Source organism: Pygoscelis adeliae, unplaced genomic scaffold (genome assembly GCF_000699105.1).
Source record: "Pygoscelis adeliae isolate BGI_AS28 unplaced genomic scaffold, ASM69910v1 Scaffold186, whole genome shotgun sequence".
NCBI classification, from domain to species: Eukaryota; Metazoa; Chordata; class Aves; order Sphenisciformes; family Spheniscidae; genus Pygoscelis; species Pygoscelis adeliae.
In genome coordinates this window covers 2882157-2903442 of record NW_008825071.1, presented here as the reverse complement: position 1 = coordinate 2903442, position 21286 = coordinate 2882157, and the positions used below count along the sequence as shown (strand labels likewise).

Genomic DNA, 21286 nt, shown 5'->3' with positions numbered 1-21286 from the left:
GGTGGAGAAGCTGAGTGACCAGTTTTCAGCTTGAACTGTGGGAGTGGTTAAAAAAAGGCAAGAATGGGTTTTCCCACTTTGATCACAATCACAGAGTTACTTTAGGACCTGCTGGCTTCAGGCATGGCTGTGGCAGCACTGGGGTGAAGGGGGCAGGAGGAGCCTCCCCTCTTAATGGCCCTGCGGGTTTGTATGGCCTTAAACTGACTGTGAAACTACTGCAAAATGCCGGCTGGCAGGGAAAACTTCTGCTAGATGTTCAGCTCACTCATAAAAATGAATGTGAAATTAAAAGGAATCCCCATATTTTTAATTATTCTCCTGTGAAAAGTGTTTCATTCGTTTGGCTGAGGAGACAAAACAGTATCATGGTAGGTGATGGGCAAATCAAACCACATTCTCAGTGCCAACTCTTTGGAGTGAACCTGAAAAAAAATGGGTAAGATTTGGTTTAAAAGAAATCAGGAGTGGCTCCTGAATGAGTCACTAATCAAATTATGTTAATTTTTTGGCCTATTTGAAATGAACAGCAGAACTTGTTGAATGTGGCAACTCAGGGAAGCCAGATGTAATAATACTTAATGCTCGTATGGGACTTTTCATCCAGGGATGAAAGAGTGCTTAATAAATGTGGACAAGCATTAATTACTGCATTTTACATACTGGGAAACAGGCAAAGAAATTTTAAGTGACAAGTTCAAATTTTTATTGCAAAGCATTATTTCTGTAATCCTAATCATGTGCCTTAACCACATGTCCCCCCCCCTATTTTAATACACACATATTTCTTTAAAAAGCATTTCTTTTAAAAAATGCCTGAGCAAACCAACTGGCATGTTCAGACTGTAGAAACTTTGCTTGAACCTTTTCAAACAACCCTGTAGCTCTGGGGCAAGTATGTGTGTTTAAATTGTCAAATGTAATGCAATACAGGTCCTGACTAGATATCGTTTCAAACCCAATGTGCTCACAGAAGCTGGAGATGTGTAAGGGTGTGAGATATCTTAGAAGGAATGCAGCCTGTAGCTAAAGCCCACCAGTACCAGGAGAAAGATTCCTATTGCTTTTTGATGTGCTTCACATCAGGCTCTGAATGAAGTGTGGTGCTGGTGGGCGGGAGCCTCTTGCTTTTCAGAAATGCAATGGAAACTTAGGAATGACAGGTCAAGTGAGTTGAGGCAGGAACCCAACATGTGCTTAAGGTGATGCTGCTGGTGAGAAAAACAGCCCTTGTCCAAAGCAAGAGCTTGTGTGGCCATAGGATAAACCTGGCTATGGGACTGGTACGGCTGAAAAATAAGTTTGTGCATAACAACAAAACACTTTTTGTACAGCTGGATCCGCTCTGCTGTGCAGTTCAGCTCTGCAATGCTTGTAGCAACGGGCAAGGGGTGACCTGAAGGGAAGGGACTGCAGCACTGTTTCAGTGCACATCAGCTGTGATCTAAGCCTGTGATACCAGCGGATGTAAGTGTGGTCCCTGGACACACTGTTTTGGGGTAGGATGCTTAAGCCACCTGTCAGACCACGTTAAAGGTTTGTATAGCCCAACGGAGCTCAGACTGGGACGTACATTCAAGAGCTGAGCCTGCCCAGAGCACTCGCAACATTGTGCTTGGGGGATAAAGTGAGTGTCTGCAGGCAGAGTAGGAGCGGCAGAGTATGACAGGGCTCTAGCGCCGCGAGCACATCCTTGCAGAGGACTGTTTGCGCCACCTCCTTCCCCTTCTCCTGCTACCTCTACACTTCTGGGTTGTCCAAATTTTTTGTAGTGGTTCCCACATTTCATTGCCATAACACACTGAAAAAAAAATGCAGCTGCTTATGTCCCTGCTGTTATAACTGAGGTGTTTTCTAGCCCTTGGGGTAGGATTGGACACCTGCTATAAACATCTAAATGTCAGTGTCTTCACCTGTGTCAGATCATAGTCAACACAGAGCCATCCAGTGAGTGGAGGTGAGGACACAGGCTGTCCGGAGAGGCAGTGGGTGTCACTTCCAGGGTGATCTGTACCCTTCTCTCAGCTCCACTGGTGGCAGCAACTGGCCGTAATAAGAGGTTACATACCAGGCTCACATCATTTAGATGCCTAAATTTAACTGAATCTTGCCCTTGATCTGTGCAGTGTAGGTGTCTACGGCTGAGCTCGTCACCCTCATTTCCCTTGACAGCCAACAGAGAGAAACGGGCATTTTTAGGGTGTGATTCATTTGACCTATTTTAGCTACTACTCTGGGATGAGGTAAAACCCTGTGCTTGACTAGCTCTGTGCTGACACCCACTCCTACTCCTCTGAATCACAGCTGGAGTGAGCGGCAGAGGCTGCTGGGGACGGCTGCCTCCCCAGCCTGGTCAGTGGGCTACCTGCTGCAGGAGCCTGGCTTGCTTGCGGGAGGAGATGCTCAGTGAGGAGGATGTGCAGCCCCCAAGTGCTTCTTCAGCAAGAAGCCTGTGTCTCCGTGAACACGCCTGTGCTGTGTCCTCCCCCTAGCTCTTCCTAGCCAGCTCATCTCACCGCAATGTGTTATGAGTGGGCCTGGCACTTACAGCCGCTCGGTGGGAGGACACAGCCCTGGGGCCCCACGGTCTGCAAGCTCCCCACGCACCCTCCTTCGCAAAGCTCGGCGACTCGCCAAGGAATCGTGCTTCCCCTGTTAGCAGAGTGATAGGCACCTCCTTTGGAAACTCACACTATTCCGTTTGTAATTCAGAGCCCTTTCTGATCCTGCAAGAAAGCTTGATGTTTGAAGGCTATTCTTGTTATTCGAAAAACAGCTCAAGCTTGTGCTTATTTATTTCCATGCAAGCTTAACATTACAAAAGCTTTAAGAAAGCATCAGACTGCTGCCTCTCATGCAGCAAGCCTGCTTGCACTAAACAGCAAACCAGGCTACGGGCAAACCGTCAAATGGACCTGACTTCAAAGGAGCCCTTGATGGCCACCTGTCCCTCACAAACAGATAGATGAGCAGTGATGTGCACAGCACCTGGACCCTTCCTTTTGATCATACTCTGGTGATGGTGTTAGCACATCCCATTACCCTGCTCATGTTTTGTCCTCCATAATTACCATTACTGTAATTAACACAGGCTCGGTCACAGGTTATCTTCATCTGGCAAGCTCAATGTACAGTTTAACACTGAGAGTGACAGTGAAATGTGTTTTCTGCAGATGTGTATGGCTTGTGTTTTGACAGGAGCCATGTAAAGTCCTGAGATGAAATTAAGCAAATGCTGAACTGACGGCCCAGGGTGGCTTAGCTCTGCAGTTCCTTGAAGGGGCTAACATGCGAAGGAAGGGAAGGGTCACTGTTGCCTTTTATTTCAGAACACAAGATGAAAACATAACAAACCCTAAACCCCATTTTTAGGCCTCCTTGGAAGGGGGAAGAAGCTGAGCCAAACTTACTGATAGCTTCACTCCTCACAGAGCCCCAAGATACGCAGCTTTTACATGCAGTGCTTTCAGCCTGGGAGGGGTTGGGAGAGATAACAGGAGAAACTCTCCCCTGCCTCTGCTTTACCCCCCTCTGGGAAATTCCTGCCTCACATGATTTAATTGTGAGCTTTGTCAGCGTTATTGTGAGTGAGCATTGGTAAGTTTTGCAGGGAGGGAGGCAAAGACGTGCCCCGCTTCACAGGGGGGCAATGAGAATTATTTCTGAGCAAAACGCATTTAATGTTTCACACAAAAATCATCTCTGTAACTTCAGCCAGTGCTAAAGCCAGTGGGGATCTACAGAAGTTACTCCAGAAGCCTGGCAAATTGAGCGGACAATAACAATAATATTGCCATAGGACTTTAAGCCTGCCTCAGTATTGAGCAGGGTATTCCAGCCTTCCTGCAGATTAGGGTTAGCAGGAGGCGGATGGTTCTGGGTTCAGTTGTCCAGGGCTTTTCCATGAAAGGATCCTTATCTTGCTATGTCCTCGGGCAGTTTCCTTTCCTTCTGTTTCCTCGCAGGGCAGGGCTGGGCAGCTGATGGTGACAATGCAGGAGCGGGACCTGCTCCTGCTGCCCTTATTTCCCCCTTGTCCAATAGCTGTTGCCTGGAGCCCAGGCTGGGTGGCTTGGCCAGGGCAGGAGAAGGACCATGCTGGTGTCCAGGGGAGTTACTGCCTGTGGGGCTCTGCTGATGTCTTGAACACATCCCTGCAGAAGGGCAGGGCTAATGCACACGCTGCTGTAGTCTGGAGACTACACACCCGAATGGGAGATCTCTGCTGCTTGTCCAGAGCCAGCCACGATGCAGTGTCTCCCTGCCTTCAAGGAAAAGCAGTGTGCAAAGCTGTTGTCTGAGCTTCTGTGAAATGGGCTGTATTCAGCCCTCAGTGACTTTAATATCCGACTTATTTGCTGAGCACATCATTCCTGTTCACAGTGTACTCAGTAGCAGGCCAAATTAACCCCCATCACAAGTACACACAGCTCCACCAGCTGCTGTAAATGTGCACCTCTTTTTGCCAGGCATGAGCTTGGCTCTGTCATCATCAGTATAAAATGCAGAAATTAGCTAGTTTCTAACTGTCGGCACCTGGAAAGACAAGCTGAGAGCTGCAAATCAAGCTTTACTCTTCTGTCTCTCTCCTGGTGGTGAGCAGTAATGGTCCTCCTGGCAAAGGTTTCGTGATTATCTGCCCAGGCATGTAGGCGAAAGAATGATGTCCAGTTCATTTTCATGTGGTTGCTCGTTGTGTGAGAAGACTCCCATTGTGAAGATTCCCGGTATGGTACAGTTGTGTAGCTCGTGGTGACTGCAAGTGCCTTTGGCTATGCCAATGCCACCCCACACTGGTCATTAGCTGAGCAGACTAACTTCTAGCAGTGGTAGGCTATAACCCTTTAGACAGCCCTAATTTGAAGGGCGTGAAGCTTTGCCCATGCATGTTATAGATACCTACTGTTGTTTGCCTGTAACTCTATGCTGTAATTATATACTGTAATGTTTTATTTAGTTTTCATAAGAAGAAACTAATAGCAGTGGATGTGTCCTGAGAAGCTGAGTCTAGACACATACAGTACACCTAAACCTTATTTAATACAGACAATCCAAGCTCTCAGCTGAATGCAAGATCATTAACTGCCTCTCAAGCTCTTCAGCACTCGATAGTAGTAGTGCTTTGCAAACATTAATGTATTTAAGCGTCACAAAACCCCTGTGAATTTGCATTTTACAAATGGAGGGCAGCAAGAAGGCACATGAAGCCACAGCTGTCAAAGGCCCACTGATTACCCTAGTAAACTTGTGACAGCGAGGCCCAGACTTGCAGAAAGCTGATGCCAAAGGAAAGATGGAGCCCAGCTCTCCTTGGGAATATTCAGCTTTCCACCCGTAGCAACCTGCCCTTCCTGCAATTGCTTTCGCCATTCACTAGAAGCCTTGCAGCCTCTGTGAAAATGGCAGGTGGACAGAGAAGTGTCAGTCTGTAAGTCCCTGCTCAGCCAGGAGAATGGAAGCCCCAAACAGATCCAGCATGCTCCATTTCACGGTGTTCTTCGATGAGGCAACGCTGGGGAAGGGGAGGACAGGGCCTCTAACAATGTTGATATCAATATTGACATTCCAACATACTGACTTCTTCCCTCTCTGTTCATTTACATGTCTCTGCAGATTACCTGCATGTTGTAGACATTCATATGTTCAAGGAGCCCCACGAGATTAACAAGCAGCAGCACCACACTGACAAGTACTACAGCCCCAAGCTGATAGTGCGTCGGGGACAGCTTTTCCAAATCCAGATTGACTTCAACCGACCCTACAAGCCAGAGACGGACCAATTCTGGCTGGAGTATTTGATAGGTAAGTGCCTGGCAGAGGCTGCATCATACCAGCAAAGTAAGCTTGAAGAGTCTCTCATAAACAGGACCACAGCAGTACTTAATGGCTAGGTCTTTTCCTGTTATGATTGATAAACCCTAAAAACAGACTTAACCATAGGCAAGGAAGTGCTTTTCTAAACTGGGTCTGTATCCTTACTCGAGAAAGTCAGCAGAATTGCTTGTGAGAGAAGGAGCAGTATTTGGGGCTTTCCATTTAGCAAGAAGCTGTACTTTATGGAGCTTCCAAAGTTATCTCTGGTTAATGCTGTATGGCAATGCTGAAAGGTAGGTGGAACGCAAAACACCTTTTATTAGTGTTTAGGAGATGCAGGGAGGAGTCATCTGTTGTCTAAGAGAGATGACTATGTATGAACAGGGATAACAAAATGTTGAGTACGCAAGAGGGAAAAATTACGCAGAGTGGAAGAATAGGAGGCCTTGCAACTTCCCAGCCTGCATTTACAGCCAACCTGGTAACAATGGAGAAGATTCAGAGATTGTAGCTTTGGACCAGAGACTTATTCAGAGCCGCATCAAAGGCTTTCTTGATTTACTGCAAAAAAAGCAAGAAAGCATTTTTCCTCTCACCGAAAGATCTTCATCAGAGACCCAGGTCCTGATGTACCTGCTGGCTTATTGCAGGTACAGGACTAGAGAAGGGCATGACACTGCTAGAGAAGGGGAAAAGCAAACGACAGAGTGGGGCTTCCTGCTGTGCTCCAAAGATGGCCCCACCAAATGCTGCTCCCTACATCACAGCTCTGGGAAAGCCCCAGCTTCATCTAGAGTGATCTGGGAGTTTCTGTGTTAAGACGTCAATGTTCCCCTTATAAACTCTTTAAAGTAGGTTTGAATTGATGTTTTAATTTACTTTCCTGAGAGATGCAGTTCTGAAATTTGTAACATTGATTTTTTTCCACCGTTGAATTATGATGATGTGGCCATTTATTAGATTTGTTGCCTTTTAAAGCTAGATGGGTGTTTATCTCTTAAACATATGTGCAGTGAAAAGGTTACTGTCTGCACATTTTTTTCATGGGTCTCTTCTTTCTAATTTAAATTAGGGTTGGGAGGCATGTTATGACAATCCAGTGAATGATTGGCTGAACAGCCACAAGTGCCTTTAAAAATTTAATATGCATAAATATCATTAGTTCTTTTGGGATTTAATTAAATTCAAGACTGTTCCCTTAATCTTTATATGTTTAAAACAAACAGCTGTAGCAAGAAGAAGTGGAAAATGGAACATTTGTTTTTTATTGCATTGTATGCAGTCTGCATTTGTTTTAATCAGATATTCTATATTGGGAGAAGAAATTTAACACTTCTTTTGACGTCGCACAGTCTACTTAAGAGAACATATTCACTTATTTTCCTGTTGCTCTTTCCTAAGATAAAAATCCCTTCATCCTCAGCCACAGTAGGAATAGGGTTAAATGCAGCCTGAGCCAGGGGAGACTGCAACAAACTCAGCTCTGAACGATGACTTTGGAGTCAGCCCTGAGTCTGTGGTTGACTTCCCCTCCCCGTTCTTCATTGTTACTGTCCTTTCCATGAAATGGGAATGGTAATGCTGATGTCCCATGTGTGGTGGCTGGCAATCAGCTGAAGGAAAGTGCTGCATATACAGGATAGTATATAATGCTATTGCCCTCCCCTGCTTTTTAAGTGTCTGCTTCTGTGAGCACCACTGCTCTCTTGCTACAAGGAATTTAGCTCAGAGATTCAACTGGGGGAGAGATGTTCAAGCTCCTCTCCTAGGAACTGGTTAAAACTCAGTGCTCCACAAATGTTTCTCTTTACGCACATGTGGTGAAAACACAGTACATTTGTTCTCAGAGGCTAGCAACAGAAAGCAAAACAAAAACAGTCCACAAAGGAGAAGGAAATTATCCAGAGATGATCTGCTTGACTCTTGCTACTTCTTCTTTCAGTGGCAAGTCCAATGTTTAATGCCCTGAAGGGGAGAAAGAGAGATTTCTTGTACTTAGGAAAGGGCACTGAGTGCTCAAGGTTTCAGTGCTGTGCTCTCAAACCTTTTGCCACGGGAGACGTGGCCATTTGCATCCAGGTTTTCTCTGTTCGTCTGCCTGAAGAGCAGGCGTTCACCTCTCGTAATGCCAGCTGCCTGAAAACCAGAGCCCGGTCCAAAAGCTGTTGCCTAGGCTGCCTCTGTGAGCAGAGGAGGGAGGCAGGCACCTCCAGGTGGCAGTTTAGCCCTGCTGTCTTAAAATGGGATGAACTCTCTTCGGATTTTTTGTCTTCCTCCATTGACTCTCCCCCGTAGACCAGGCTCTGACTTCAAGATCACCAGAGAGAGGGGAGGTGAATCCTACCCTTTGGTGCTGCCAGGCAGGAGCTACACCTAGGGACTGGCTCAGGCAACAGCCATACAGCAGAGGCAGCTTGAGCTTAGAGAAGCTTTTTGCACTGAAACAAGGGATATACTTCCTAGGAAAGTGCTGAGTTTGAGAGATTAAAGTGATGGACACACAGAAATATCAGCAGGTTGTTGTAAAATAACATTACCAGGTAGCTCTCTGCATACCTGAGCAGTGGATTTCAAATGGTGCAGCAGAACTGTAGAATAACCTAGGTTGGAGGGACCTCTGGAGGTCTCACATCCAAGCCCTTGCTCAAAGCAGGTCCAGCTTGCTCAGGTTGCTCGGGACCTTGCCCTGGGGACAGGTTTTGAGTATCTCCAAGGGTGGGAAGGTTACCCCAAGCAATGTGGACCAAGCTGTCCACGAGCTATAGAATCTTTGGGGTATTTCAAGGTGCTATTCTCCTAAGGTACAAAGATACTTTTGGTAGGGATGGCTGGCCTTGGCTCCCAGGGAATTCAGCTGGAGCTGGGAAAACTCAACATCTCTTTTTGCAGAGCTATGTCTACAGTGAGGGCTGTTTATACAACAGCACCATATAAAGCTACTCAGAAATTATTAGTTCCCAGCACTGGAAATTTCCCAGCATTGATGTTAATCCATCACAGAATTTTTATCCACTAAAGACTAATTTTGCTCCTGAAAAATGTGACAGTGGTAATGACTTGATCCTCTGTGTGTGCAGAACTATTCTATTTCCTTTATTCCCTAAAATTTAGTTTTACTTCTCTTTTTTTGCTCCTATTTTTGCTTCTTTTGCATCATAAAAAGATGATTAATGAAGCAAGTAAAGCAAGTAGAGACTGCTTAATCCTTCTAATTGATAATGAATCAAGGGTACCTGGGACAAATGCTTCTTGCGTCATGTGAAACTAGGTCTGAAACACTCACAGAACAATCTTTAATAACAATTTTTTTTAACCCACAGTCCATTTAAAGACCGTTCACACAGAGTCTAGAATTCATGGGCTAAATTGTATAGACAAATATATATCTCTGTAAATATATAAATAATTTGTCCCAATCTCTTGGAAGTCACTTTTACTGATATTCTTCTGAGATGGTTCCTTATGACTAAAGTCCTTTTTGCTTTAACAGACTGTTTTCCATAGAGTCATCATCAGTGAAACTGGCTGATGTGCTAACATGTGAATTATTATAATTCAGTTTTGCACATAATGCTTCATTAAATTAGGACCATACTTGTCTGCCAAAGTATGGAAAACAATGAATGTGCCAAAAAATCCACATGGAAAAACACCCACTTATAAAGAGTAATGGGATGTTATTCCAGTTCTCGTGCTGGACTGCAGCCCTGCTTCAGTACCTGTGGTTTGGGAGCTGCTCCATCGCCACATATTTCCTTCCTCACAGCCCACTTCCTGGCTTTAACGAGAGGAAAGGTGAGCATCACCCCCTGGGAAATACTCATTTTATTGGTCTGGGGTTGAGATGAAAGAGCCACAAGAGAAGTGTGGATGCTGTGCTTACATCCAGATCCCCACAGCAGGAACAATTTCAGTTTGCCTGGAGCCCCAGGGGGTCCAGAGCAGCCAATGACTCCTTCACCCATCTTGATCTCTCCTGCCTACTGCCTTCATGGTGATGGGGATACTTTGTGCTGCTCTTGGCTTTCCACAGTGTGGGGCTGAGCCTGTCCAACCATGGCTCCTGCACCTGGGGCAGCCAGTTTGGCATGAGTGCTGCAAAGTTTCCACAGTCACTGCTGCACTGGCAGTGATTTCTCTGAGAAGCAGGTGTATGATTAGATGGGCTTATACGGTCTTCAATCTTGCTTTTAGTAGTAGTTTCCTGTACATGGCTGTAAATCCTAGAGTGGTTGATAAGTTTATATGGTGCATCCTTACTCTAATGATATATATCCCCACACCTTCATAAATTGTTGTATATTTGTATTTTCCCTAAATAGCTTCATAAATCCATATATATTGGTCTAGCTCTAAAAATCATTATGAACGTTTTATTCATTGGCATATTTCTGGAATGATCATAAATCCCAGTCCTCCAGGATACTATCACCTTTCCACACGTGTGCATGTGTGGACACCCACACCCCCGCCCATATGCACTCCTCAGGCTTCTATAAATCATTGGATTTTGGCCTGAGATGAGAGCAGAGACTTGCTGCTCCTTTTTCTATGGTCTTCCCAGGCCTGCTCCAGAGGAATAGTTATAAACACATAAAAGGAGCTAAGAACAAAAACATGTTAGAGCTGATCCCATAGGGCTTATTTAGGTGACACCAAATTCCCACCTATAGTCAGAGGGATATCTGAGTACAACTAAAGAACCAGGGATCTGATGCAGGACCCCCCCAAGAATCAATGGACCTCTTCATATTGTCCTACAGTGTCCACAGCCTTTCCCTAATTTCACGGCAGTGTTGGAACATGGGTTATTCCAAGAGGATTGAGGTTTTGTTCCTTTTGTCAGGCAGTAAATCTGTTTTAGTGGGAAGTATTGCTACCCCTGCTGTCACCTGTCCTCAGCAGCTCTGCCGCAGGGCAGGTGGTAGCTAATGGAGTGGCTGGGACATGAGGTGTCCCCCGGCACCTCAGATGGAATGTTGAGCTGAGTTGTGCCTCTTGGAAAAAGTTGCTGATCGGAAAACCTTGATCTTGATTTTTTTTAGGAGCCTTCTTGGCATTATACAAGAGCAACTAACTCTGGTACTGGGGGCAAACTCTGTTGGTGCTGGTACGTAACCCAGCACTGAGAGTTTATTAAATCACTATATCCCTGTTTAACAAAGAACTACAAAAATTGAACAAAGATACAGAAACAGCTGATGGTCTGAACATGGAGTCCCATTTTGGGGAAGAAAGAATAATGTATTAGCAGTGGAACACATTTCCTAGAAATTGACTCCAGACAGAGAAGAAACCTGTTTGCCAGCTCTTAGAAAAGAACAACAAAATTCACTTTCTGAACAAATGTGTTGGGGTATTTTTTTTCCTCCCCTCTGGAATTCCCAGCTAGGCCCCAGAGGAACAGAGAGGAGGGAGTCCCTTGAGGTGCTCCATGAATGCAGTATTTCATGCAAAGGAATCTTCATCTTTATTATGCTCTCTTTTGCACTGCTGCAGCAGCATCAAGTGGCACATAAAATCTAGCTGTATTTTTTAATGGTTTTAATAGCTAAGGTGCGTGACTCTGATGTGTGTTTTACAACTGTAAAGTACTAGAAACATTCACTCCTGGGACAGAGTGGTCAGATGTTAAGGATTCCTAACTGGAGCCATAAGCAAAAATTATTTCAAGATATTTGGGTTTCCTACATTTCCAAGTTTGTATGCAGCACTTCTGAAGGCAACGGGATTTGAGGGTGGGAGGAACCCAGATGTGGTCTTAAGGCAGTGGCTTAAAGACATTAGTGGTTTTTACAAAAATTTGTTTCTCCTTCTTGCTTGCTTTGGTTGTTTGGGATTTTATTAGAGCATCTCTCTTCTTTCTTTTCTCTTTGTTTTATGTTTTTTTTTCTTTTTTCTCTTCTCTCTCTCTTTCTTCCTTCTCGTCCTTCTCTTCTCCTCCTCCTTTCTCTTCTTTCTCTTCTTCTTTCTCTTGTTCTTCTTTCCCCTTTTCTTTTCCTTTTCTGACATTTGTAGTAGTTATTCATAGTGATTAATAAGGCATGGTCCCCGTATGCTAACACCCATCCCCAGGCTGCTTGCTACCGTAAGGCTTACCTCTGCTACGCAGCTACTGTACTTGTGGCTTCGAGCTCAAATTTATTTATCAACCTGTCACAATTATTATACTTCCAGGCTGGCACTGAAATAGATTATTTACTCTTTGTATGAAAGAGCGTATCTAGTAAAACAAAAGAACCTAACAGGAAAATTGTTAACCTTACTGTGTGTAATCTATGTCCCAAAGGGAGACAGATTCCTCGACTCCTTTAAAAAACAATCTTCTAAGGAGGGTTCCTAAAAAGACTATTGAGAAATAGCTTTGTTCACCTCCCTCTCTTCTGAGCTATCCTACTTCCATCAGGGAGGAAATGGGCTCTGAAGCTCACTATATCTCCAATCTCTGTGCTACCGAATTTTCCCTCTTCCCTGCTGAAAGCAAAACATCTACTCACTTGTGTAGGGCCTATCCAAGAGCACCCATCAGTCCTTCCGCTGGCTGAGCTAACAGCACAGCACTAACTCAGCAGTGGCATTTAAGAGCTGTTTAATCCATGCACACATACAGCAATATGTATGTCCACCGCGGATCAAGGGAAAAACTAAACTAGGTGGAGACAGGGGCTTCCAGGGACTGGGCAGGGGAGGAGGAGGAGCGTGGTTTTAGCAAGCCCTGATCCCTGTTAGTCACTTGGAAGGACCAGCAGCAGACTTGGATAGCCGGAGGAGGAGCGCTCGTGTTTTGCCCACTGAACTTGCCGTACCTATGTCTCGCTCCCCCTCTGTTGCTGTAAATCCCTCTCTGGTGTGACAGTTTTACCCAGAAATAAACACAGCTTGCCTCCATGCCTGACGGGCCCTGAGCTGACATGCTAAGGAGCTGAGGCATATGTTAAAAATAACTCATTTTGAATGCATGTGCGTGTGGCCACAGTTCTGTTTTAGATGGCTCATTCTTTTGCTACTGCATAAATAAGACTTTGGCAAGCTTTAACAAACACTGCACTCTGGTTTTTGCCCCTATAAAGTGTGTGTGTGTGTGGCGGGAGTATGCCATACATGCCCACATCCACACATGCTTCAGTCATGAGGCATTTCACCATGTAGACCTTCACTCATGTTTACTTATTTTCAAAGCCTTGTGATGCAGCACTGAGGGAGACCTGAGCCCCTTTAACAGCAACAGCAGCTATTTTGCTCCTCTTTTCCTGGGTGCCTAGAAAGCCCAGGAGGTGTAGAGCAGAGCTGAGCTGCAACTGAAGTGAGCAGGAACTTCAGGAGCCCAGCTTGGAAAGCTACAGAAACCAAAGTGGGATAAGAAAGAAGTACCAAAAGGTTGCAGGCCTGTGCACTGTGAAGCAGGGGAAATAGATATGTTTGGGCCATTAAACCTTCTGTAAAAGGGAGGTTTCTGTAAAAATAATGTCTTCTGGCAGTATCGTGGCTCAGTATCTAGCATTGAAATGCAGAGAGTAGGAGGCCCATGGAAGAGGGCCACTGTGAATTCTCTCCTGTCCTCTCCTGCCTTGAAGGCAAGATGGTCAGCAGCCCCCATTCAGTGCCTGATATCCTCTGAGCTGCAAAAAGAGCCTATAAAAAATTCACCCTGTGCCTGGTGGTAACAATGCAGCAACCTCCAGGCTTTCCAAATTCTCAGGCTGGATTTTCCATGTGCTGTTAGAGAGAGCAGACAGGGACATCCCAACAGTGTGATGTCACACAACGACTTTGTCTTTCGCAGAGCAACTGGCTATGAAATGTCCTCGTGTGAGGGCCAGGGCCTCCTACACCCAAAGCACACGTGAGCATCGGGGAGTGAGGCAACCACAAAGAACTGGCTGCAGAGTGTGGTTCAGGCTGCCAACTCCTGGAGCAAATCAGAGCGAGAAGGATCCTGAGCCAGCTGATGCTGCTGGCAGAAGCACCCTCCTGTCAGCATAAAAAGAGTTTATCTTCTCTACATGGCTCCTGGTCCTGACATGCACCCAAACACCCTCCTGCCTCTCCATGGGTTGGGTTAGCACCAGAGATCCTGCAGAGAGTGCTCTGCCAGGCGTTCGCAGGCTTTTGGTAATGAGTCTCTGGATAACATTGAATCTTCTTCCTTAGAGACTCTACCCAGAGAATGAAATCACCATTGCACATTATCCCTTCTGAGAAAGGACTGACATTACAGATGTCCCAACTATGAGCCACAATTGGCCCTATTTTTCCACTGCAGCCAGAAATGTGTGCTCAAGATGTAGATAAAAGACAAACAGCCAAACCATCCTGAGAGGACTTCCCTACAATGTTGATAAACATAGTACTGAACCTACATAAGAATTCTTTTGCCAGCAACCTTAGCACGTAACGCCAGAGTTAATCAGCTTTATAGCACTCTAGTATCAAGACAACAGATGTGTGTATATGAGACTAGTGTGGCTGATGCTGTCAGGTGTCTAGATGTATGATTACAATTCAGCTCCACAAGCCCCTGTCAGAAGTAACAATTCCCTTGCTCTTCCATTTACATTTAGGTTTTTGTTTCAGAAGATTAGGGAACCTGTCCTCTCTTCAAAGAAAATATTGGAAATTGCTCACTGTGCTCTTGAGGGCTCTGCCCATCTTCCCAGGCTTCCTCGTGGGTTCAGGATTTATGCAACCATTAGTGAGCACTGAACCCTGCTCGTCTGTCAGAAGCAAACGATGTTCTCTTGTATCTACTGTTTATAACATCTACAAATTATCCTGACTTTTAGGATATCCCTTCCCTGGCATCCCTGCTATGTCTGCAGGGATGCAGGCAGTACCCCAGAGTGCCTTGTCCTCATGGGTGAGCAAGACAGTGCAGTGACCTCTCTCTCTTACTGAGTGGGGGCAGCTGTGTGGGGCATGCACAGGCTCTGGGCTGAAAGGACCTTGCATACTCCTCAGCAGCAGCTACAGGTGCTCCCTTGTCAGGCAACAGGTAGATTAGGGTGTCTTGTGGCTTTGCACGCAAGAGGGACCTTTGTATGGAAGGGCAAATGGAGTTGTGTGTGTTGAGGTTTCAGAAAAGTGAGAATACAAGAGGCTTGGTACTTTGCCAAGCCTGCTATGAGGTGCTGGTAAGGGGGTTTCCATAAGGATGTCTTGCAAAGGCCCCATGGCCTCTTTGGAATCCTACCTGGTTCCTATAGGCAGATTTACTGGGGAGTGGTTCTGCAGCCTCCCCATGTGCATGTGGTGCACATGGACATGGTGGTGCAAAGCCCCCGCCACAGCACAGCTCCTTCTGTCCCCAGTGGGCTCCTACATTAATGTGCAGCTTCCAGTGAAGATGACAGTGTCAGTTCCTAACCACGTTAAAATAGTAATCTTTCCCCTCTCCCACCTTTCTGAAGGAGGTAAGGGAGGTATTTTAAAAAGTAGCACTTGTTAACAGTTTTCAAGGATGTCAGTTCAATTACTTGGTTTGCTCTGCTGCTTTGTTTGCGTGGACTGCTTTTTTAAAAAAAAAAACAATTATGTCAAAACTAGAAGCAAAATATCAACTGTAGAGGCAAGCTAGATCATACCTGGTTGCACTACAAAGAACAAAAATATGTTCAGCTCTCAGATCGCAACTGTTAGCAGGCGCAAGACTCTCATCTCTGCTACCTCTATAGGTTCTTCTCTCTAGACTGGCTTTCCTTTGAAGTGTCCAGTGTTTTATCTTCTAGTGTTTTCTACTGGTTTTGCTCTCTTATTCTAGTCCTTTTTTCTTCTGTAGGTCTTTCACTTCTGTTGCATCCCTCGCTGATCTGAATGGGTTTCATGGGTTACAGCATCCCTGGCCAACAGGGCAAAGTGGGCTATTTATGTGCAATGAACATCTGCAAAATGGAAATTCATGTGCACCGAATAATCTCTTGGATGAAGCACGGTAGCCCCAGATTTCTTAGAAACATGGATGTCGTGGCAGCTTGCAAGCTTCAGATTCAAAGCTGGAGTTGTCCTTTCCCAGAATGTAGCAGTGTTCAGATCTGGGATTATTGCTACATCAGCTGTATAAAAATAAGCAAGCAGGAAAATCAACGCCCTTGTGAGTTTAATTTTGAAGTTCTTAAATAGTAGGAATGAAAAATATAGAAGTCTGTCTCTCTGTCTGCCATCATTGCTTTTCATTACCCTATTTTTGAATGAGAGAGTCTGAATTTCAGCCTAAAATATAAAACGAAGAATAGATTTGAGAATGAGATAAGGAACTCAGCCTTCTGACAAGTGTCTTTTCTGTCTATGCTGCTGGTTGGCTTCCAGATATAGTTTGGCTCTACCTCAGGCTCAAAGGGTGGATCCTCACACAACTTTGAATCCTGGCAGTGTACATGTTTACATGTAGCCTATCCGTCTAGATGCTTTTTATAGTTGGCAGAGTAAAATAGGCTTCTCTGGGGTGTGATTTGTTTTACTATGAGGTAGACTATCACGTGCAGTACTTTGGAGGTGTGTCATACTTTGGGACCCATTGCTTGCCGAGAAAGTTTGGCTATCCAGCCCAGATTTGCTCACCTATGCTCAGCATGTCCAGAGTTGGTTCCCACTCTGTCCATGAGGAGTGGATGCTCGGGAGGAACTGAGTGTTGGGTATCTGCTGGTGGACTGACTTGTATTTCCTCCATCTGTGTGGACTTGCATGAAAGAGTGCTTGGTCTCTGCTTATCAGCGCAACAGTGCAGTGAGAAGAACGAGGTTCTGCTCTGCTAAAGAGCCCCAAAGCCAATGTCCATGCCCCAGTGGGCACTTGCGTGCTAGCCATGAGGGTGGTGGGTGCATCTGAACTGGGGAAGGGGCTCTTACCTAAACTTGCCAACAGTGTAGCTGACACCAAGGCAAGGAGCAAGCTGGAGTGCAGCTTGCTGCACTAGGATAAATGGTGATGAGCAAGGAAAGCCTGGGACAGCCCCTGCTCATGCTGCCAGGGCTACTCTCCTGGCACTGCCTGAGCCAGCGAGACTGAAGCTTGCTGGAGCAAGATGGGTGGGGGTGTCTGCACAGGCTGCCTACTGGGAAGTGTTGCATGTGTTTGTGCGGCTGTACTGCCAAGTGACCAGGCACTCTGTAAAGCTCTGAGGGAGGTAGGTGATTTCTGCCCACTAAAACTTTCCACCTCCATTGAAAATAGACAAAGGGATGGAGGACTGCCAGGAAACGAAGAGACTGTCAAAACAAGGTGAACCTCTTCATGGAGTTATCCCCCCCTCTCTCCAGGTCGCTACCCACAGCAAAACAAAGGCACCTACATCCCAATCCCAGTAGATGATGTGCTGAAACCCGGCAGGTGGGGAGCCAAGATTACCCACAAGGAGAACAACTCTGTTCGCCTGTCCATCATGTCCTCTGCCACCTGCATCGTTGGGAAGTTTCGCCTGTACATTGCTGTCTTGACTCCCTTTGGCATCCTCCGGACACACAGAAACCCGGCAACTGACACTTACATCCTATTCAATCCCTGGTGCCAAGGTAAGTACCTTATCAGAGCCAAAGGTTCACACTTTCTGCTGCTGGGCTCATAGATTTTTGGGAAGGGGTGGTCCAGGAGGGGGAGCTTGGTACCAAGGTGGTTGGAAACAAGCCAGTTTGGGTCTGGAAATTATATAGTAACTCTGCCAAAAGGCAAATGTTTCAGGCTGGGGAATAGCCCTGTGTGAGCAGGGCTCCATGCTGCAGACCTGTGCTGTAGCTGCACTCTGCAGTTTTATGAGGCCAAGCCTGTGTTTACCAGCTCGGGCCACACGTTGATGCTCCGTTTCTGGTAGCAAATATACCCCAAGACTTTGCTCCAACTTTAACAGGCATCAGTGTGAGCCTCCTGCCTGCCTGTGTGTGCCTTAAACTGACAAGTCAATAGGGGCATGTTTTTTTCCAGGATTTGGTGTGGAGCAGGACGTGGCAGCATCCCATACTCTGTTGAGTTACATGGCTGATTGCCACGTTTCAGATCGAACATCTGCAGCTGAAAGCCTGCAGGAATTCAATGGGAGCTGCTGCTCCTGCACAGGTTGGATGCAGCCAACCTGCTGTGGCGTCGCTGGTGGTGCCTTCCTGCCACTGCAGGACATCTGACCTCATAAGTTCCCCTTTAGTGGTGACTAATTACCAGCAACCCTGTCCTCTGTGAGGAACAGAACATTTTGTAAATGAGTCTTTTTTTATAATCCAGAGGGTTGAAGAACAATTTATTTTTTTTTTTAAATCTCCCTGGATCCCACGTAAAATCAGCCCTTACACTGACAGAGTTGTGTCTTACCCAATGAACTCCAAATGTGGCTTTAAGGAGAGGGCAAGGAGGACTGGAGAGATTTGGCTCAGCCTTCTGACAGGCTGTAGCACTGTGTCTCAGCTTCCGACACTTGTAAGGCTCCAAGTTCGGCATACATATTGCTATATATTTAGGTCACCAGCTAACTTTAATATTCTCCTGTCACCCTTCCTTCATCTTTCAATGTTTTTACCAGAGTATTTACATCAAATAATCCTGTACCAAACAAGGGCCATCCTACCGAGTGCCGAGTAAGTTTAGCGTTATTAATAGAGTCCATTATTCAGCTGTACTACTGTCAGTACATCGAATGATTTGTGCTGAATTCATTATTTGCCCCTGGTCCAAGGGAATATAAGCAATGATTAGCTTATGCATTATTTAGGAAGATATATGTTAATGCTGACTAAAGTGGAGTTAGTTAAGTGGGAACAGGACGGAAGGGCAGGGCCCAAGGTCCTGTGACACCGTGAGATACTGCTGAAAGCAGTGTAGAGGTAGATACCTCTTAGCAGCACGCTAAGTGTTTATTCTGGGAGAGGAGGGAGAGCGTTTAACAGAAAGAGAGGAATCATTGCCAAAGTTATGACCCACTGTGAGCAGACAAAACTGCTCAAGGTTTGTGAAGGCATCATCAGCCTGTCACGGCTCCAGCTAGGGAGGTGCAATTCTCCACCCCAAGGTAGAGCATCCCTTGGCTTTATTTGTGAGTGTCATAACAGCCAGTTTGTTAGCTAGCGCGGTGACTATGCAGTGGCTCAGCACCTCCTTGAAAGGGATAAACCCCAAAGAAAAAGCCTCTTAAATTACCTCATATTGCCTCATGACAAACGTACAACCAGCTAGGGCTGCATACAGCCATAATGTGGAGAAAAAATACGATGGGGGGGGCTTGGCTGGCCCACTGTGGTGTAACTGGTACCACACAGGCTGATTCAAGGTGCTAGTCAGGGGGTGGAAGGGGAAAATCAATCCCTTCTTCTCGGCTCCTTCCCCACCAGCTCTGTGTGCTGACTGGTTCACATCTGTTCACGGCACAAGGTGCTTTGCTCTCCTATGCCCTCCCTCCCTCACACCTGTGCTGAATGGGGCCAAAAGCCAGCAAGGTTAAAACCACAGTGTGGTAGGGAGCAAGACATGCAGCAGTTGCCTCCAGCGACAGCCATCGGCAAAGCTGATGGAAAAGCTCTGCTTCAGGAAAGCAGAAGAGAGTCTCTAGGCAGCAAGGATGTGCTGTGTGCCCCCAGGCCCAGGGGATGCAATTCGGGGTCACCCCTGGAGGACCATGTTTTCATCTCCAGCTTACATGTTCAGGTGTGTCTTAATGACTTCAGGTCCTGTCCCTTGCTGACTATTGCAGTTTTTGTTTTCTGCATGTTTCATTTGGATTTGGATTTATTCTCATTTCTTGCCCCTACTTTTACTCCTAGGTAGTTTGGACTAATTGGCTCCTATATCTGCCTTTTCTCCCTTTCCTTGTGTTGGAAAACCCGGGACTGTTTCTCCACACTTTATCCCCTGGCTGGAAAAGATTGTTCAGTGGAATGACAAAAGGGTATAAAAACTCAGGCAGTTGAAATGCAGAGAAAACAATAGTTTGAAAATCTCCTAGACTTGTTTGCTGGGTTAATAGCTAAGCAGAAAAGTCTGAGTGAAAAGCCTCATTAAAAAGAGAGAAGGCTGATGCCAGGAATGAATGGGGATTGTTATAGCAGCGAGGAGAGTACGGGCTCTGTCAGTGTCTAGCGCAGCTTTCCGACTCATCATTTTGGAGAAACATCAATGTGTCGGTATGAGCTTTTCTTTAAGACAGAGGCATTTGTGCCCTTTCTTATTACTCTTTTTCTCACTGTAGTTCAGTTTTGACATATCTTTCCAGCCAGGGATGCAAGGGTTTTTTTCTGCTGTTTCAGAACAAGTTCGAATACTTTACCAGCCAAGCTACAGAGTACTTTGCTTCCAAAACCATCAGATGCTTTTGTATGTTTTAAACTCCTTAGCTACATTTAAGGCTGATCACCAAGAACAGTTTACAGATACAGATGCAGGGCCTGATCCTGCAACATTATATACATCAGCCCCAAACATCTGGGAATTCAGCAAGCTAGTGGATTGAGATTTCAGATACTCAGGTGAAATTTGCATTACCTAATAAGCAAGGTTAAGCCTTCGAGAAGAGGCAGCATCCTTTCTTCAGCCAGCTAACATATCTGGGAAAAACAGATGTGCTTTTGGGCATGCAGAGCCCTCTTCAGTTCTGAAACAGAAGATACAAATGGCAAGTATTTAGAGAACTTCTTGGAGTTTAACTTAACTCTTAGCAGTATCAGACTACGTGAAAGCAGAGAAGGGCTCCTTTGATCTGGATACTGTGAGCTCTTCCCAAGGAGGTGCTGAGCCCCAGCAACTTACTGCTGAGGAACATTCAGTGCTTATCAGGATAAGCACTTGCATTGACTTGCGTGGCGCTCTCATGGGTGGAGATGCATAGTGTATGTGAATAAGTTGCAGACTCTGTGGGCAGAGGGTGTGCTTTTAATTCATCCAAGCCTTCTGCAAAGTGCATTGTATTTAAGCAATTAAATATATTGCAACTTTATTGAGTCAATCGCACATTTCTTCTGCTTATGTGTTTCAAGTGTCCTAATACAGTTTGAGGATTAGTAACATGTGGTTGACTTTGGACTCCTCTTACGTGTTACCAGTCATCCAAATTTGGCCCAATAACATTTTCTGGCATTTGTAGCTAGATCTTAAATTTGATCTCCTGTATCATAGATTCCACATGGGTAAAATTCATACAGAGCTTCATCTCTCTGATGCATTAATGTAGGCAAGCACTAGCAGTTGCAGGGCAGCATACTGAGCTTGGTCCTGGGTGGAGTGTGTTTTGTAGATAACTGTATTTAGCTCTTGCAGCTCCATTTTTGCCACAGCACTGTCCTCTTCCCAGCAAGAGCCCTGGGAGCTTTCTGGTTCCAGCGAAGCCCAGCCTTGCGCTCCTGAGTTCCCACAGGAGCACGTTGAAGGGAGGCTGGGTGCTCAGGGCAAGGCTGCCGCCTCCACCTCCACCCACCGGCTGATGCTGCTGTGCTCAGCGGTCACTGTCTTCATGAAGAAATAGCATTTCCAACTCCAGCCAGTTGCTGTGCTGGGTGAGGAGGTCCC

General features: G+C 45.8%; 1 protein-coding gene across 1 annotated transcript in view; it reads left to right on the top strand.

Moving 5' to 3' along the window:
* F13A1 (coagulation factor XIII, A1 polypeptide) overlaps window positions 1–21286 on the top strand; it is a 61077-nt gene that overhangs the window by 1508 nt on the left and 38283 nt on the right. The window contains exons 3-4 of the mRNA XM_009326530.1: window positions 5614–5802; window positions 17068–17319. Of these exons, the coding sequence (XP_009324805.1) occupies window positions 5614–5802; window positions 17068–17319 (441 nt within the window). The remainder of the gene's footprint in view (window positions 1–5613; window positions 5803–17067; window positions 17320–21286) is intronic.